The sequence below is a fragment of the Diabrotica virgifera genome, chromosome 5 (assembly GCF_917563875.1).
Source record: "Diabrotica virgifera virgifera chromosome 5, PGI_DIABVI_V3a".
Taxonomy (NCBI): Eukaryota; Metazoa; Arthropoda; class Insecta; order Coleoptera; family Chrysomelidae; genus Diabrotica; species Diabrotica virgifera.
Window position 1 is genome coordinate 158,992,264 of NC_065447.1, and position 15,362 is coordinate 159,007,625.

General features: G+C 31.1%; 1 protein-coding gene across 1 annotated transcript in view; it reads right to left on the reverse strand.

Moving 5' to 3' along the window:
* LOC114336643 (uncharacterized) overlaps positions 1-15,362 on the reverse strand; it is a 69,075-nt gene that overhangs the window by 17,659 nt on the left and 36,054 nt on the right. The window contains exons 2-3 of the mRNA XM_028287005.2: positions 8,889-9,024; positions 3,161-3,455 (exon numbers count right to left, since the gene is read on the reverse strand). Of these exons, the coding sequence (XP_028142806.2) occupies positions 3,161-3,455; positions 8,889-9,000 (407 nt within the window). The 5' untranslated portion in view covers positions 9,001-9,024. The remainder of the gene's footprint in view (positions 1-3,160; positions 3,456-8,888; positions 9,025-15,362) is intronic.

Sequence of the window (15,362 nt, forward strand, 5' to 3'; positions counted from 1 at the left end):
GCAAAATTTCAATCACTTATAAATATGTCACCACAAATAAAAAACGAATTTATTGCCTTTTGGGAAATAATGCTCGCCAACATATCATCGGGCAAATAAAAAAGGCTAAGTATTATTCAATTTTTTTCGACAGCACTCCAGATCTTTCTCATAAAGATCAATCGAGTCAGGTATTAAGATACGTAGTAATTGAAAATCAGGAAGTAAAAATAATGGAATCTTTTATAGATTTCATTGAAACTAAAGACAAAACTGCTGAAGGAATTTCAAAAATTATTTTGGACAATATTTAAGCTGATGGCCTAGATATAAGCAACTGTAGAGGCCATTCATATGATAATGCTGCTGTTATGGCTGGAAAGTATTCAAGAGTTCAGCAAAGAATTCAAGAAATAAACCCTAAAGCTTAATTCGTACCTTGCTCAAATCATTTACTAAACCTAGTTTGTTTACACGCTGTCTCAGTTGAGGTGGATTCAGTAAATTTTTTCGACACTTTAGAACGTCGCTATTCTTTTTTTCCTCATGGGTACATCGTTGGGAAGTTATGAGAGCAGCTACAGACTACATGGCATCATTACAAAGACATTCTCGTCACTTTGGAAAAACTGACAGAGGCATGTGAAAGCTTAAACACTAGGACAGATGCAGGTGCTTTACTAGTTTCGATACAGTCATTTTCATTTCTTTGTTTTTTTGGGCCTGTGCCAACCGGTTCTACATGAAGTGAATCATGCACAAAAATATTTACAAACAAGGGGACTTGACATAAAACTGTGCGCTCAGAAAGTAAATGCTCAGAAAGTAAATGCTTTGCAGATAATATTGACAGAGAATTATTAATCGTGATTGTAAAACTTAGATAAACTTTTTGATTTAAAATCTAACCAGTATAATGCAAAATAATGATGACTGTTCTCGCCGAAAAGTTCTCTATAATTAATGTATGTAATGTATAGTAGTATACATTAAATTAAAATACCTAAATAAGAGGGCGGCAAAATTGTCATCCGCCCCGGGCAGCCGACACTCACGCTACGTCACTGTTACAGATTAATTGCTGATTTGAACGTAAGTTTGGAAGACACTATTAAGAGTTGTAAGACTTTTAAGTATTTAGGGTAAATGATAAACCGAGATGACACTTGTATGAAAGATATAGAAATGAAAATAGTACGCGGAAAACAAGACACGAAACACTCCATGGAATGATGTGGAAGAACACTCTAACTAAAGAAAACAAAAAAGGATTTTTCAGGGCATAGTGCTAAATATTACCCTACAAGAGCGGAAGAATGGCCAGTGACAACAATAATACGAAATAAAATACGAACAGTTGAATTGGAGTTTATGAGAAGGTGTCTACAAATTACCAGGTAGGATAGAATAAGAAGAGAGGAAATATGAAACAGAATAGAAGGGGAATGCCCAATTACAAAAAAGATGTGGTAGTAAAAGTAGAGCCCTGAAACGGTACGGACATGTACAAAGAATGCCGGAGCACACATTAGGCGTCATTTGGACGTCCAGGGGAGGGGGACATTTGCCCCCCCCCCCTGACCCTGAAAATGACTGAAATTTACAGAAAATACATCAATATTCATCATACCATCATATATAATGTATTGTATATATAGTGCTTGCCCCCCCCCCCAAACAAAATTTCAAATGACGCTCCTGGGAGCACAGGTGGCCGAAAAGATTACTGGACTGGGACCCGCGGGGAGGAAGACGGAGAGGAAGACCTGCTGTGAGATGGAAAACTCAGATAGAAAATGCTGTGATAGATAGAGACCTCAGAGATGGCGACTGGGAGAATAGAGTGCTATGGAAGACGAAAACAGCAAACTCATAGTGGGAAAAGCCAACAAGAAGAAAGTAATTCAGCGAACTAGTACGGCTTAATATAAATAATAAATTGAATAAAATACTTTGTTCTTGGAAAAATAATCATTTTTATTAAAATTATAATTATTCGTAACAAACAAACAATATTATTGAGCTATATTCGCGGTCGGACGGACAGACAGCCTAGTTCAAATGCCTTACCTTTAGTACCATCCTTGGAATATAAGCTTTCACTTGACACCTCATTTGTCATTCTACCTGGTATAATGACGGAGGAGTTGAGTTTACGGACAGACAGACAGACGGACGGCGGACGGACGGACAGACGGACGTGGATAATTCAACGTTTTCACATATTTTCAAAATTGGTGAAACCAATATTAATTCGTACTCGATTTTATTCGTAAGTGTATCCTTTCCTTTAATTTTTGAAGGAAACCTCATTCTTTTATTTATTATTTTTTGTATTATTTAATTATACAATGATATATTGATTTATAGCATGTATCAATACCTTCATTCGATGTATCATATGATACAATATCGATGTATAATCTTTTTTGCCATCCCTGTTGTGAAGTGATTTGGAAATTCCCTGCAACTTACTTTCGACTCGGCTAAATTGGTTTAGACTAGGCTGCACTAGTTTATCCTGAAGTGTGAGTATTTATTATATCAGGATAAACTAGTTTGGCCTGAAGTGTGTGTATTTATAACAGGATAAACTAGTTTGGCCTAGGACAAACTAGTTTGGCCTAGGACAAACTAGTTTGGCCTACGCGTGATAGGACAAACTAGTTTGTCCTGAAATCGTTTTTGGCCGGTAACATATATATACAGACGGATGCTGAGAACTCCATATGTACAAAAGGTTTCTAATAATGAGGTACTTCGGCGCATGAACAAAAAAAAGAATTACTAAGAATAATCAAACAAAGAAAAATACAATACTTGGGTCATGTGTTGAGGGGTGAAAAATACGAACTTCTTCAAATCATATTGGAAAGTAAAGCAGGGCAAAAGATCAGTACGCCAGAATTCGTGAACTGAAAAGATGGTTTGATCGCTCGTCCGCAGAAATTTTTCGTGCAGCAGTTTTTCAAAGCTACAATTACCATTTGGATCGCCAACCTTCGAAAGGAGACGACGCGACGCAATAAAGAGAAGAAGGAAAATGAAGATTAAAAAGGATATCATATCTACTGCTTTAATTTCGATAATTACCTTGACTGTGCATTCAGTAAACTTCTGGTACATAAATGTTAGAAATAAGATGCAATATTAAGAAAATATGATATAAGTAGGTACTTACTTAACTTCGGTATCTTTCTTTGTTTCATAATTAATCCTAGTAATATTTGAATAGCAGCATTTTATGCTTAAATAACTATATTCACTTTGTGCGCTTCGGTTGAAATGTAAAGTAACAATGCCATTTGTTTTGTTAATGTAAGATAGCAAAGTTTTATTCGAACATTTTTCATACGGTTCTTTAGAAACAAAGTCAATAATATCTTCGCTGTATGGATTGGTTTTTGGTATTCTACATTGGGAGGTATTGATCCAGTATTTTATTTCTTGTTGGACCGGAGAATGAACCTGATCATCTGAAACATAAAATAGCCGTACTATATTTCAAGAGTAACATAGAGTAACTTCTCAGCAAGGAAACTAATTTGGTATTTATTAATATTTTCCAACCTGTGCTTGCCCTACAATGTCAATATTTCAGCTCTATAATATACCCGTACCAGGTATCTAAGATACTCATTAATATTCAGCTCAGTGGGGTGTTAACGTTGGAGGTGTGAAATTACATAAACAGGGCCACCTTTTTCAATTCCCACCTTTTTCTAGTACGGCCTTGAAAAAGGTGGAAAGATGTAGTCAGGGCCGCGCCGTCCACGTGTGCAATGTATGCGGCGCACACAGGCGCCAGCAATTAAGGGGTGCCACTGTCACTAAAGTTGTTACAAAAATCTTACGCCGATCAAAACAACACTTCATCTACCGATCTTGCGACCCTGTACGACTCAACTTCAAAGGTAGGCACATTACGTATTGATTTATACAATCTGCATAAACAAAAAAATCCTGTACAGACATGCAGCGACCAAATCACCTATTCAGCAGAATTTATGCTTTAAAGCCATTGTATTATATCGGGTGTCCACTTATATTTTTTATATACCTTTTTGTATATAGCTTCCAATTACGAAAAAAAATGGCGGATTTTTGAAAAAAAATTTGTTGACTTTTTTTTGTACACCCAGTATATTTTTTTGTAAATTCAAAGCTATCTAGTGATATAAAGTTTTTTAAAATCAGTTGTCAAATGACTGAGTAATTAATTTTTAAAATGAGAGGTGCAACGTGGATATCACATAACTAAATAACATTAAGCAAACTAATTATGTTATGTGATTTCCACATTGCATCTTTCATTTTAAAAATTAATTGCTCAGTCATCTGTCAACCGATTTTAAAAAACTTTAAATCGCTGGATAGGTGAATGACCGTTCTTTCAATTTACAAAAAAATATAGGTACTAGGTGTTTCAATAAAAAAAGTCAACAACATTTTCTTTCAAAAATCCGCCTTTTTTTATTTAAAAGCGATATAAAAAAATCAATCCATTCAAACAAAACTTTTACTAAAATGAAACATTTAAGCGAAAACCGCATATTTCTATCTTCAGTCGTTAAGAAGTTATAGGCAGTTAAGATGGGGGAAAATATAAGTGGACACCCAGTACAAAAATTTGACAGAAATTTATTAGGCTTTATGTGATTATAACACATTCGGATAAATTTGATCTTGATTCAAAAGATCAAGCTAGATGTTAGAAGATATCAACATTTACATTCATATATGCTCAGTCCACCTATGATATGGTATGAAGTTCTGTGTTCTGATGAAAGTTAACTTTAACTTCGTTAGCAAATTTTTTCAATCAAAAACAATGAATATTCAGCCTGCGTTAAATGCTTTACAAGAGTTGAAACAATTCTTGCTCGGATTTTGGACAGATAGCAATTTTAATTTTGTTATTACCACAGCAAATGACAAACGAAACTGCAGAGAAACTGGATGTGGAGCTCAATTTTCAACCAAGCACAGCCACAGAGTCAGAATAAAAGTAGACAATTCGATTACGAACATAAAGACGAACTGATTTTGCATCCTAAAATGTCATACAAAGTTTATTTCTTTTATTATGTTCTCGACCAAGCATTGATTTCAGTAAATGAAAGATTTTCCATATTGAAAAATCATGTTGATTCTTTCAAATTTTGATATAATTTGAACAACGTTACAGAAAACTCAGAAATTAAAACTTTTTTGTAGAGATTTGTAAAAAAAATCAGATTTAATGATCCTCTAGACTCTAGACTCTAGACTCTAGACCTAGATAGAGCGGGAGCCGATTTGTTTGAAGAAATTATACAGCGTCGGCTTTGGTTTAAATAATAATTAAATAATGATGTTTGTGAAATTTTAAACGAATTTACTGCAGTTTACCCAAATTTAACAATAGCTCTTCGCATTCTGCTCACTCTTCTCGTATCTGATACCATTGCTGAACGATCTTTTTCTAAATTGAAACTTATAAATCAATTTTTAATTTAAAGTTTTTTAAAATTTTTTATAAAAGTCTTTATAAACATTTTATAAATTTTTATAAAAAATTTATCTATTATCTCTATATAGAGTCGTCAGTATTAAATGAAAATTGATACTCACCATATTATAAAAAGATTTTCCAAACTGAAGACGCGAAAAGTTAATTTTTTATAAAATGCTATTTCATGTTTACCTAGGTATATTAGTTTTTTATGTTGTTACGCCACAGATTTATTTTTATTTAATTATTTCAACTTACTTTAGTTTCCCGTTGAATGTGTAATAATTTTTAGTTATTTTTGTTTGTTTACAATCAGTAGCACACCTAGTAATTTCTTTTGGGACCGAAATTTTTTTGTATTGGTTGTGAAAGACAAGTAATATTTTCTTACTATCCTTTATACAGGGTGGTTCGTCTTATTCGCCTCGGTCTCTGTACGGAAAACCACATGATATTTAAAAAAAAAATATTCACAGAAATATACACGGCCTTTAATACTACAATCTAAAAATTATGTGAATTATACAGGGTGCTCCAAAAAAGAGTGGTATATTAAAGTTATATTTTTTCTTATGGAATGCCCTATATCTGATGACATTATTGAATTAACCTTAAAAAATAAGCTATACTTTCATAAGGGTTCCCTATACCTAAATACAGAGTGTTTTGATTTATATCGATTTATATAAAAATGTAAGGTTTTAGAAAAAAATAAATCTAAGAAGCAGTAACAAATTATTTCTTGGATCTTAATAACAGACTATTTAGCAATACTTAAACAGATGCTTATTGCAACAAAATTTCTTACAGGGTGGTCAAAATATGAGATTGTTCTATTAACAAATTAAAGCTGTAATAACTTACTTATTTTAAATGGAACACCCTGTATCTTACTAGTCTACCGCGTAGAAAATTTACTTAGCTTTCAATTAGTATTAGGGTTTCCTATACCTATCTTTTTACAGGGTGGTCAAAATATTAGATTGTTCTATTAACAAATTCAAGCTGTAATAACTTACTTATTTTAAATGGGACACCCTGTATCTTACTAGTCTATCAACTATAAAATTTACTTAGCATTCAATTCTTATCAGGGTTTCCTATAACTATCTCTCTTCATTTTTTAAATATTTAAAGATTTCCTAATTTGTAAGCTTTAAAAATTAGAATTAAGTACCTATGTCGTGGTTATGTACAACGTACAACACATCACCAATACCGGCAATATACTTAAATATCTTAGTCAAGATAGTGTCATTAATAAAATTCACATTTTTATCATTTAATCACACAAAGTGTTCTTATTTTAAATGACATACTCGATATTCTATATTCTTTATAATAGAAGATATTTAAAATCTCTTCAATTCCATGTAAATATTCTCAATACACATGTTATTCTGTAAATATAAATTCCCATGTTATTCTGTAAATACCCATTTTTACATATTTTTGTACAATAGGCTCGTTTTCGTCAAAGTAGCCATTGCATTTATTTGTTTGTAATTGCGATTCAAAGATTCAAACAAAAAGTGGTGTTCTTAAATTTACTCAATAACCGTTGGGTTAAGATATGGAAAATATTTATACGGAATGAAATATAATTTAAATATCTTCCAGAATACGGCATCTAATATAGGGTATGCAGTTTAATATAAACATATTATTCAATGTCACATGTAGGCCAAAAACAGCTAAAATAATACAACACTCTGTGTGATTACATGATAACAATGAAAATTTTATTAATGACAGTATCTTGTCTAAGTATATTGCCGGTGTTGGTGATGTATTGTACATAAACACGACATAGGTACTTAATTCAAATTTTTAAAGCTTACAAATTAGAAAATCTTTAAATATTTAAAAAATGAAGGGAGATAGGTATAGGAAACCCTAATAAGAATTTAAAGCTAAGTAAATATTCTACGCGATAGACTAGTAAGATACAGGGTGTTCTATTTAAAATAAGTAAGTTATTACAGCTTGAATTTGTTAATAGAACAATCTAATATTTTGACCACCCTGTAAAAAGACAGGTATAGGAAACCCTAATAAGAATTGAAAGCTAAGTAAATTTTCTACGCGATAGACTAGTAAATAAAGGGTGTTCCATTTAAAATAAGTGAGTTATTACAGCTTGAATTTGTTAAGAGAACAATCTCATATTTTGACCACCCTGTAAGAAATTTTGTTGAAATAAGCATCTGTTTGAGTATACTAAATAGTCTATTAATAAGATCCAAGAAAGAATTTGTTTCTGCTTCTTAAATTCGTAGATATTTATTTTTTTCTAAAACCTTACATTTTTATAAAAATCGAAATAAATCAAAACACCCTGTATATAGGTATAGGGAATCATTATGAAAGTATGGCTTATTTTTTAAGGTCAATTTAATAATGTCATCAGATATAGGGCATTCCATAAGAAAAAATATAACTTTGATATACCACTATTTGTTGGAACACCCTGTATAATTCACATTATTTTTAGGTTGTAGTATTAAAGGCCCTGTATATTTCTGTGAAGAAATTTGTTTAAAGTATCAAGTGGTTTTCCGTACAGAGACCGAGGCGAATAAGATGAACCACCCTGTATATTTTTTATATGCCCCGGAGGAGGTTTTAACCCTTAAACCCCCCTGGGTGCGCTACTGGTTACAATAAATAATTGTTAATTTGGGGCACCATTAAGTGTTTTGCACACAGGCGCTACTACATGCTAGCGCGACACTGGATGTAGTCAGAGAAGATCTGGAGAAAATGGGACTGGGGCAATGGGAAATAGTGGCACAGGACCGACAAACATGGAAGGCAATAGTAAACGCGTCAAAGACTCACGAAGAGTTGTAACGCCATTGATGATGATGATGATGATGATGATGATGATGATGATGATGATGAATTGCACTTACATTGATATGAACCAAATTGCTACCATATATAGATACTAATAAATGCAACGAGAATGTTAAATAATAATAAATAAGCTAGATCGGATAGTTCCCGAAAGTTGGCTGTCTACGATTTAATTAAAAAAACTTTAACATCAAAGTACATCAGTTGGCAGGCCATTGCAGTCCAAGACAGATGTAATTACTATTTCGGGTAGGGACACATACTGTTCCAGGATAGCTATATATATTTTCATGGACTTTATGACGTTTAATTTAATACTTTTAAGTATGTAGTTTACAATTTAACCTCTACCACCGTTTGTTTTTGTGGTTATTATCGCAAGTACTTGAAAGGTCACTGATGATGGACTAATAAGTACGAAACGTTCGTTCTGAACAACTATTATAATTCATTTGGATTTTTGATTTAATTTTTAATTGAATACTTATACCAATTACATCAGAAGATTTTACTTCAATGTTAAAGTTGTTTAATAATATATAAATTCGACTCTCACCTTCTTCCAGAATAAAATATGTACTTTTTTCTTCATTATAATAGAGGAAATAGTATACACCAAATACTACTGCAAAAAATATAAAACATTCCCTTGCACGTGGACGGTACATATTCGGATGCAATTTTCTTAAAATCTGAAAAAATAAAATCCACAAGGAAATTAAATTCCTGGAACAGGAATTAATTAAATAATTAATTACAAAAAATTACAAAAATCATTTATAAAAGGTATGTTTTTAAGTATATTTTTAAAGTATGTTTTAATACGCCAGTCAATGGGAACAAGAATATTACCTACGAATTACAAGGATATTACCTCCGAATTCTATCCTACTGCATGGATTTTACTGAAATTTTGGGCCTAGGCTCTACTTATCTCCTAATTCAAAGTCGACCCTATGCCCATGTGTGCTTTTATCTTAGGGGTGGTTCCCACCCTTTCTTAGGGGTGGAAAATTTTTTGATTAAATTTACAACGGAATTCGCTTGAGAACCTAATTCTAAGCAAAATCTGTTCTATATTTTTTTTTTTGAAAACTCAATACTTTTTGAGACATGTGTGGTTGAAAATTGGCCATTTTCATTGAAACATAATACCTTTTCGAACATTTTTTAGCGAATACCTTAAAAACTATGCATCTAACTAAAAAAAAACTATGTTAAACATTTTTGTAGGTTATAAAAAGACAAAGAGACACTTGCCTTCATAAATCTTCTAGTTATAATACAAATATAACTAGAGATATGGTAGGTGAAAATAGTTTGTTTTTTGGTACATTCTCAAATTGGTAACTATTTATAATGGGAAATAAGCCACAATATTATTAGTCTGGGCTGATTATCCGAGAATAGGCCATTTTTGGGAAAAGTTATTTACCAGCAATTTTATTGCTGGAATCGAATCTGATGATTGTATATATTAATAATATAGGTATGCAAAGTCCGCAGATAGTGCGCTACTTTTTTTATAAACAAAATGGCGCCCGAAAATCGTGTTTTTTTCAATTTTTGCTCTATAACTTCAAAGATTTTAACTTTACACCAAAAACACTCAAAAAATCTACCGTAATTAAATTCTCCATAGAGATGTGTTTTTCCGACTTACTTCGACGAAAACTTTCCCCGGAAAAAGCGGGTTTTTCCAACAAAATCTTTAATTTTCAACTAAACTTTTAGATAAGTAATTGTTAATCAATAATTAAATAACTTGGTAATACAAAAGCTCTTTTTGTATAGATTATAATTCCAGAAGCCGATGGAAATTGAATGAAACGTTTAGCAACAATTGAATTGTTAATTAAAAATTTACGGTCGCTATAATAACGACAATAATTATGATGCATAAGAATAATTATTAGTTTTTCATAAAAAGATACTATATCTATCTAATGTATTTTACAAAATTGAAATTGGACTATTTAAGCGGCCTCACGAATATTTTAAAATTATAAACAATTTTTTGGCTTATAAACAAATAGAATATCTTAGGAAATATTAAACTAAATTAAATTGTAAAAACGGTATGCGAAAAACATCGGCAGGATGCTTCTTTTAATAGAAAAACGTTTAATTACGACGAGTGGTTCCTGAGATACAACCGGTGAAAGTTGACCGGAATTTACGGCAAAGATATAAAAAATAGGATCATAATTTTCAAACCATCACCTTTTTATTTTTGTCCTCTTTCTCCACACCAATTTTCATATCCTTAAAATACTCATAACATATATTACTATAATAAAAACTATCGATACTACGTGTGAAAATTGCCAAAAATAGCAAAATTCCAATCAAAAATTAGGTTGGAGAAAATGTAACCCTCAAAATTCAAAATCGGTATACGTTAAAAAAATGCATTTTCTCGGCTTCCCATGGAGCAATTTCCTTCATTCTTTTTTTGTTCCCAAGTAACTCGAGTAGAGCCATCGAACTAATGCATTATTAAATGTCAGACTTGCTTTTGTTTTGTTATAATAAATTAATTTATTTATTATAACACAAAATTTTAATTTGTTTAAATAAAAATTGTTTAAATAATTATACAGCTTTCAAATGAGAATATTTATGTTTTTAATTTTAAAAGGTACACTTTTAGTAAGTTTATCTAAAAAAAGCCTACAACTGGAAAAAATATGTAGTTTTCTGTTCTTATAAATAAATTAATCTATTATAACAAAACAAAAGCAAGTTTGACATTTAATAATGAGTTAGTTCGATGGCTCTACTCGAGTTATTAGGAAACAAAAAAAGAATGAAGGAAATTGCTCCATGGGAAGCCGAGAAAATGCATTTTTTAACGTATACCGATTTTGAACTTTGAGGGTTACATTTTCTCCAACCTAATTTTTGAGTGGAATTTAGCTATTTTTGGCAATTTTCACACGTATTATCGATAGTTTTTATTATAATATTATATGTTATGAGTATTTTAAGGATATGAAAATTGCTTTGAAGAAAAAGGACAAAAATAAAAAGGTGACGGTTTAAGAATTATGATCCTATTGTTTACATCTTTGCCGTAAATTCCGGTCAACTTTCACCGGTTGTATCTCAGGAATCACTCATCGTAATTAAACGTTTTTTCTTTTAAAAGAAGCGTCCTGTCGCTGTTTTTCGAATACCGTTTTCACAATTTAATTTCGTTTAATATTTCCGGAGATATTCTATTTGTTTATAAGCCAAAAAATTGTTTATAATTTTAAAATATTCCTGAGGCCGCTTAAATAGTCCAATTTCAATTCTGTAAAGTACATTAGATAGGTATAGTGTCTTTTTATGAAAAAATCATAGTTATTCCTATGTACCATAATTATTGTCGTTATTATGGCGACCGTAAATTTTTAATTAAAAATTCAATTGTTGCTAAACTGTTTGGTCAATTTCCATCGGCTTCTGTAATTATAATCTATATGAAAAGGTCTTTTACACTACCAAGTTATTTAATTATTGATTAAAAATTACTTGTCTAAAATTTTAGTTGAAAATTAAAGATTTTGTTGGAAAAACCTGCTTTTTCCGGGGAAAGTTTTCGTCGAAGTGAATCGGGGAAAACACGTCTCTATGCAGAATTTAATTGCGGTGAATTTTTATTTGAGTATTTTTGGTGTAAAGTTAAAATCTTTGGAGTTATAGGGCAAAAATTGAAAAAACACGATTTTCGGGCGCCATTTTGTTTATAAAAAAAGTAGCACACTATCTGCGGACTTTGCATACCTATATTATTAATACACACAACAATAAGATTCGATTCCAGCAATAAAATTGCTGGTAAATAACTTTTCCTTGTATTTTGCTAATTAGCCCAGAGTATATTAAAAATGATTTTTTATTAACGTTTCGACGCCCAAATCGGATGCCGTTGTCAAAATACAAAATACTACTAACATAAACAAAAATGTTGTTGCTTAGTAAAGAAATTCTAATAATTTATTTAATTTGACTCATTTATATCGGCAATTCAGATACATATGATACATTTTAAAGTAGAAGACTTTAAAATGATATTGCCAATATTTATGAGTTGCGTTCCTGGGACGACTTTACTGAAAGATAGTTCATTCGATTACATGAAATCAACCCCAACTCAAGAACGCAACTCATAAATATTGGCAATATCATTTTAAAGTCTTCTACTTTAAAATGTATCATATGTATCTGAATTGCCGATATAAATAAGTCAAATTAAATAAATTATTAGAAGAATTTTTTTACTAAGCAACAACATTTTTGTTTATGTTAGTAGTATTTTGTATTTTGACAACGGCACGCGATTTGGGCGTCGAAACGTTAATAAAAATCATTTTTAATAATATTGTGGCTTATTTCCCATTATAAATAGTTAAAATTGTAAAAATGCCACAAGAAAATAGCTTCAGAACAACATTCTCAAATTGGTGTATTCAACTTGAAATAACAAAGAAACGGTCGATTTTAGGTGTATAATGATACTAATACCTTTTGTAGTGCTTTAAAATGAGCGATATTAAAGGTCCATTACATTAAAACTAAGCGAGATATGCTGCAAACAAAATTGATAACTAATGTATTTTAAGAAAAAATGAGAAGTAATTTTAACTCCCATTCACCAAAATGTAAATGGATCGTTTTCCTTACACAATACCTTTTGTTATAGTGTTATTTCTATGTTCAAAAAGTTGGACAAGTTTAAAATGAATGATTTTTAAAAAAAATCAAATTTTAGAGCGCATTTTTAAATTTTCTTGAAAATCTTCCTTTTTCTCCATGTAACTTGAAAATGGTAAGAGATAGAGTAATGAAAAATAAAAAGAAAATTTTTATCTGAAAAAGCCCTACATTTTTGTGTGGTATCTTTTTTTCGTATCTCTTATCTTTTTCGAGTTACATGGAGGAAAAGGAAAATTTTTAAGAAAATTTAAAAATCCTCTCTATAATTTGATCTTATTTTTTTCAAAAACCATTCATTTTAATCCAGTCCAACTTTTTGAACATAGAAATAACACTATAATAAAAAGTATTGTAGAAGGAAAACGATGTATTTAAATTCTGATGGTTGAGGGGTTAAATATACTTCTCATTTCTTCTTAAAATACATTAGTCATCAACTTTTTTTCAGAAAATCTCGCCTAGTTTGAATGTAATCGACATTTAGTATTGCTCATTTTAAAGGTCTTTTCAATCACTACAAAATTTATTGGTATCATTATACACCTAAAATTATACACCTAAATTCGACAGTTTCTCTGTTATTTCAAGATGAATACACCGATTTGAGCATGCAGCAAAAAAACAAACTCTTCTTACCTACCATATCCCTTATTTGGTAATTTTTCAATGAAAATGGCCAATTTTCAACCAGGAATAACTCAAAAAGTATTGAGTTTTCAAAAAATAATTATAGAACAGTTTTTGCTTAAAATTAGGTTCGCTAGCCTCTTCCGTGGCTATTTTAACCAAAACATTTTTCACCCCCGAGAAGGGATGGGAACCACCCCCAAGATAAAAGCGCACATCGGCATAGGGTAGACTTTGTTTCTTGAGCTATTCCCTACTTACTGTGAAAATATCAAGTAAATCGATGTAGTAGGATGGAATTCGGGCCAAATACCCTCATTGACTGCCCTATAAGTATAACCGTTTTAATGAAAGCAAACGTAAAATTATATTTTGACTAATGTTGAAAATTACAAGATGGTAGAGGTTCGGTCATTTGGGAAGGCACTTATTTGCATATAGTCCAGAAAGCCACTGCGCATCCGCTAGAAAAAATATTCTAATTCAGATTTTTTGCACAATCTTACTCAAAAAGGACTCCTTTTAACAAATTTGCATGTTGCCAGGACCAAAAGGTGGTCAAAAATTTTTTAAACGTTTTTTTTTTGTTTTTTTCCTAAAGTTATTTTTTTTGCATGGAAAAAAGTTTTTTTAGGTTTTTTGGATCATTCCAAAGAGAACAGGTCTTTAGTGACTTTTCTCTAAAAATGATAGTTTTTGACATATAAGCGATTAAAAATTGAAAAATTGCGAAATCGGCCATTTTTAACCCTCAAAAACTATGTGAAAAACTAAAAATTTTAATGTTGCCAAGGTAGGTAGATATTCTTTAAACATCGATTGATAAAATCCCGAACAGTTTTTTGCAATACAATATGGCATTTTATTAAATTAAATTATTTGACAAAAAAAGAAGTAGAAGGACACCCTGTATAAATAATTATGTAAATGTTTACATTACTGAATAGAGAATTGAAGAACCTTTCAAATGAGCTACCACACGACCCCTATTCTCATTTAAAAAAATCATCGATTACGTCATCACGCCCAGACGGATGACGTCACTAGCATACCATATATGCCGCAATATCATAACTTAAAAATAAAAATCGACCGGTTTCGGGATTTTTCCTTAAAGTCGCCGGTTTACGATATAACGAATTTATTCCTTTCATTTGCACCATACTGTCAGTGGAAAATAGTGTCGCGCACGCTTGATTAGCAATTAAAAAACAAAGGAGTTTTGAATACTGTATTGCAAAAAACTCTTCGGGATTTCATCAATCGATGTTTAAAAAATATCCACCTACCTTGGCAACATTCAAATTTCAGTTTTTCACATAGTTTTTGAGGGTTAAAAATGGCCTATTTCGCAATTTTTCATTTTTTAATCTCTTATATGTCAAAAACTATAATTTTTAGAGAAAAGTCACTAAAGACGTTTTCTGTTTGGAATGATCCAAAAAACCTAAAAAAACTTTTTCCATGCAAAAAAAATAATTTTAGGAAAAAAACAAAAAAAAAACGTTTAAAAAATTTTTGACCACCTTTTGGTCCTGGCAACATGCAAATTTGTTAAAAGGAGTCCTTTTTGAGTAAGACTGTGCAAAAAATCCGAATTAGAATATTTTTCCTAGCGGATGCGCAGTGGCTTTCTGGACTAATATTATGGCGCATCTAAAAATGGTCTAAGAACCGCTTTAAAATTGGTGATTGGTTA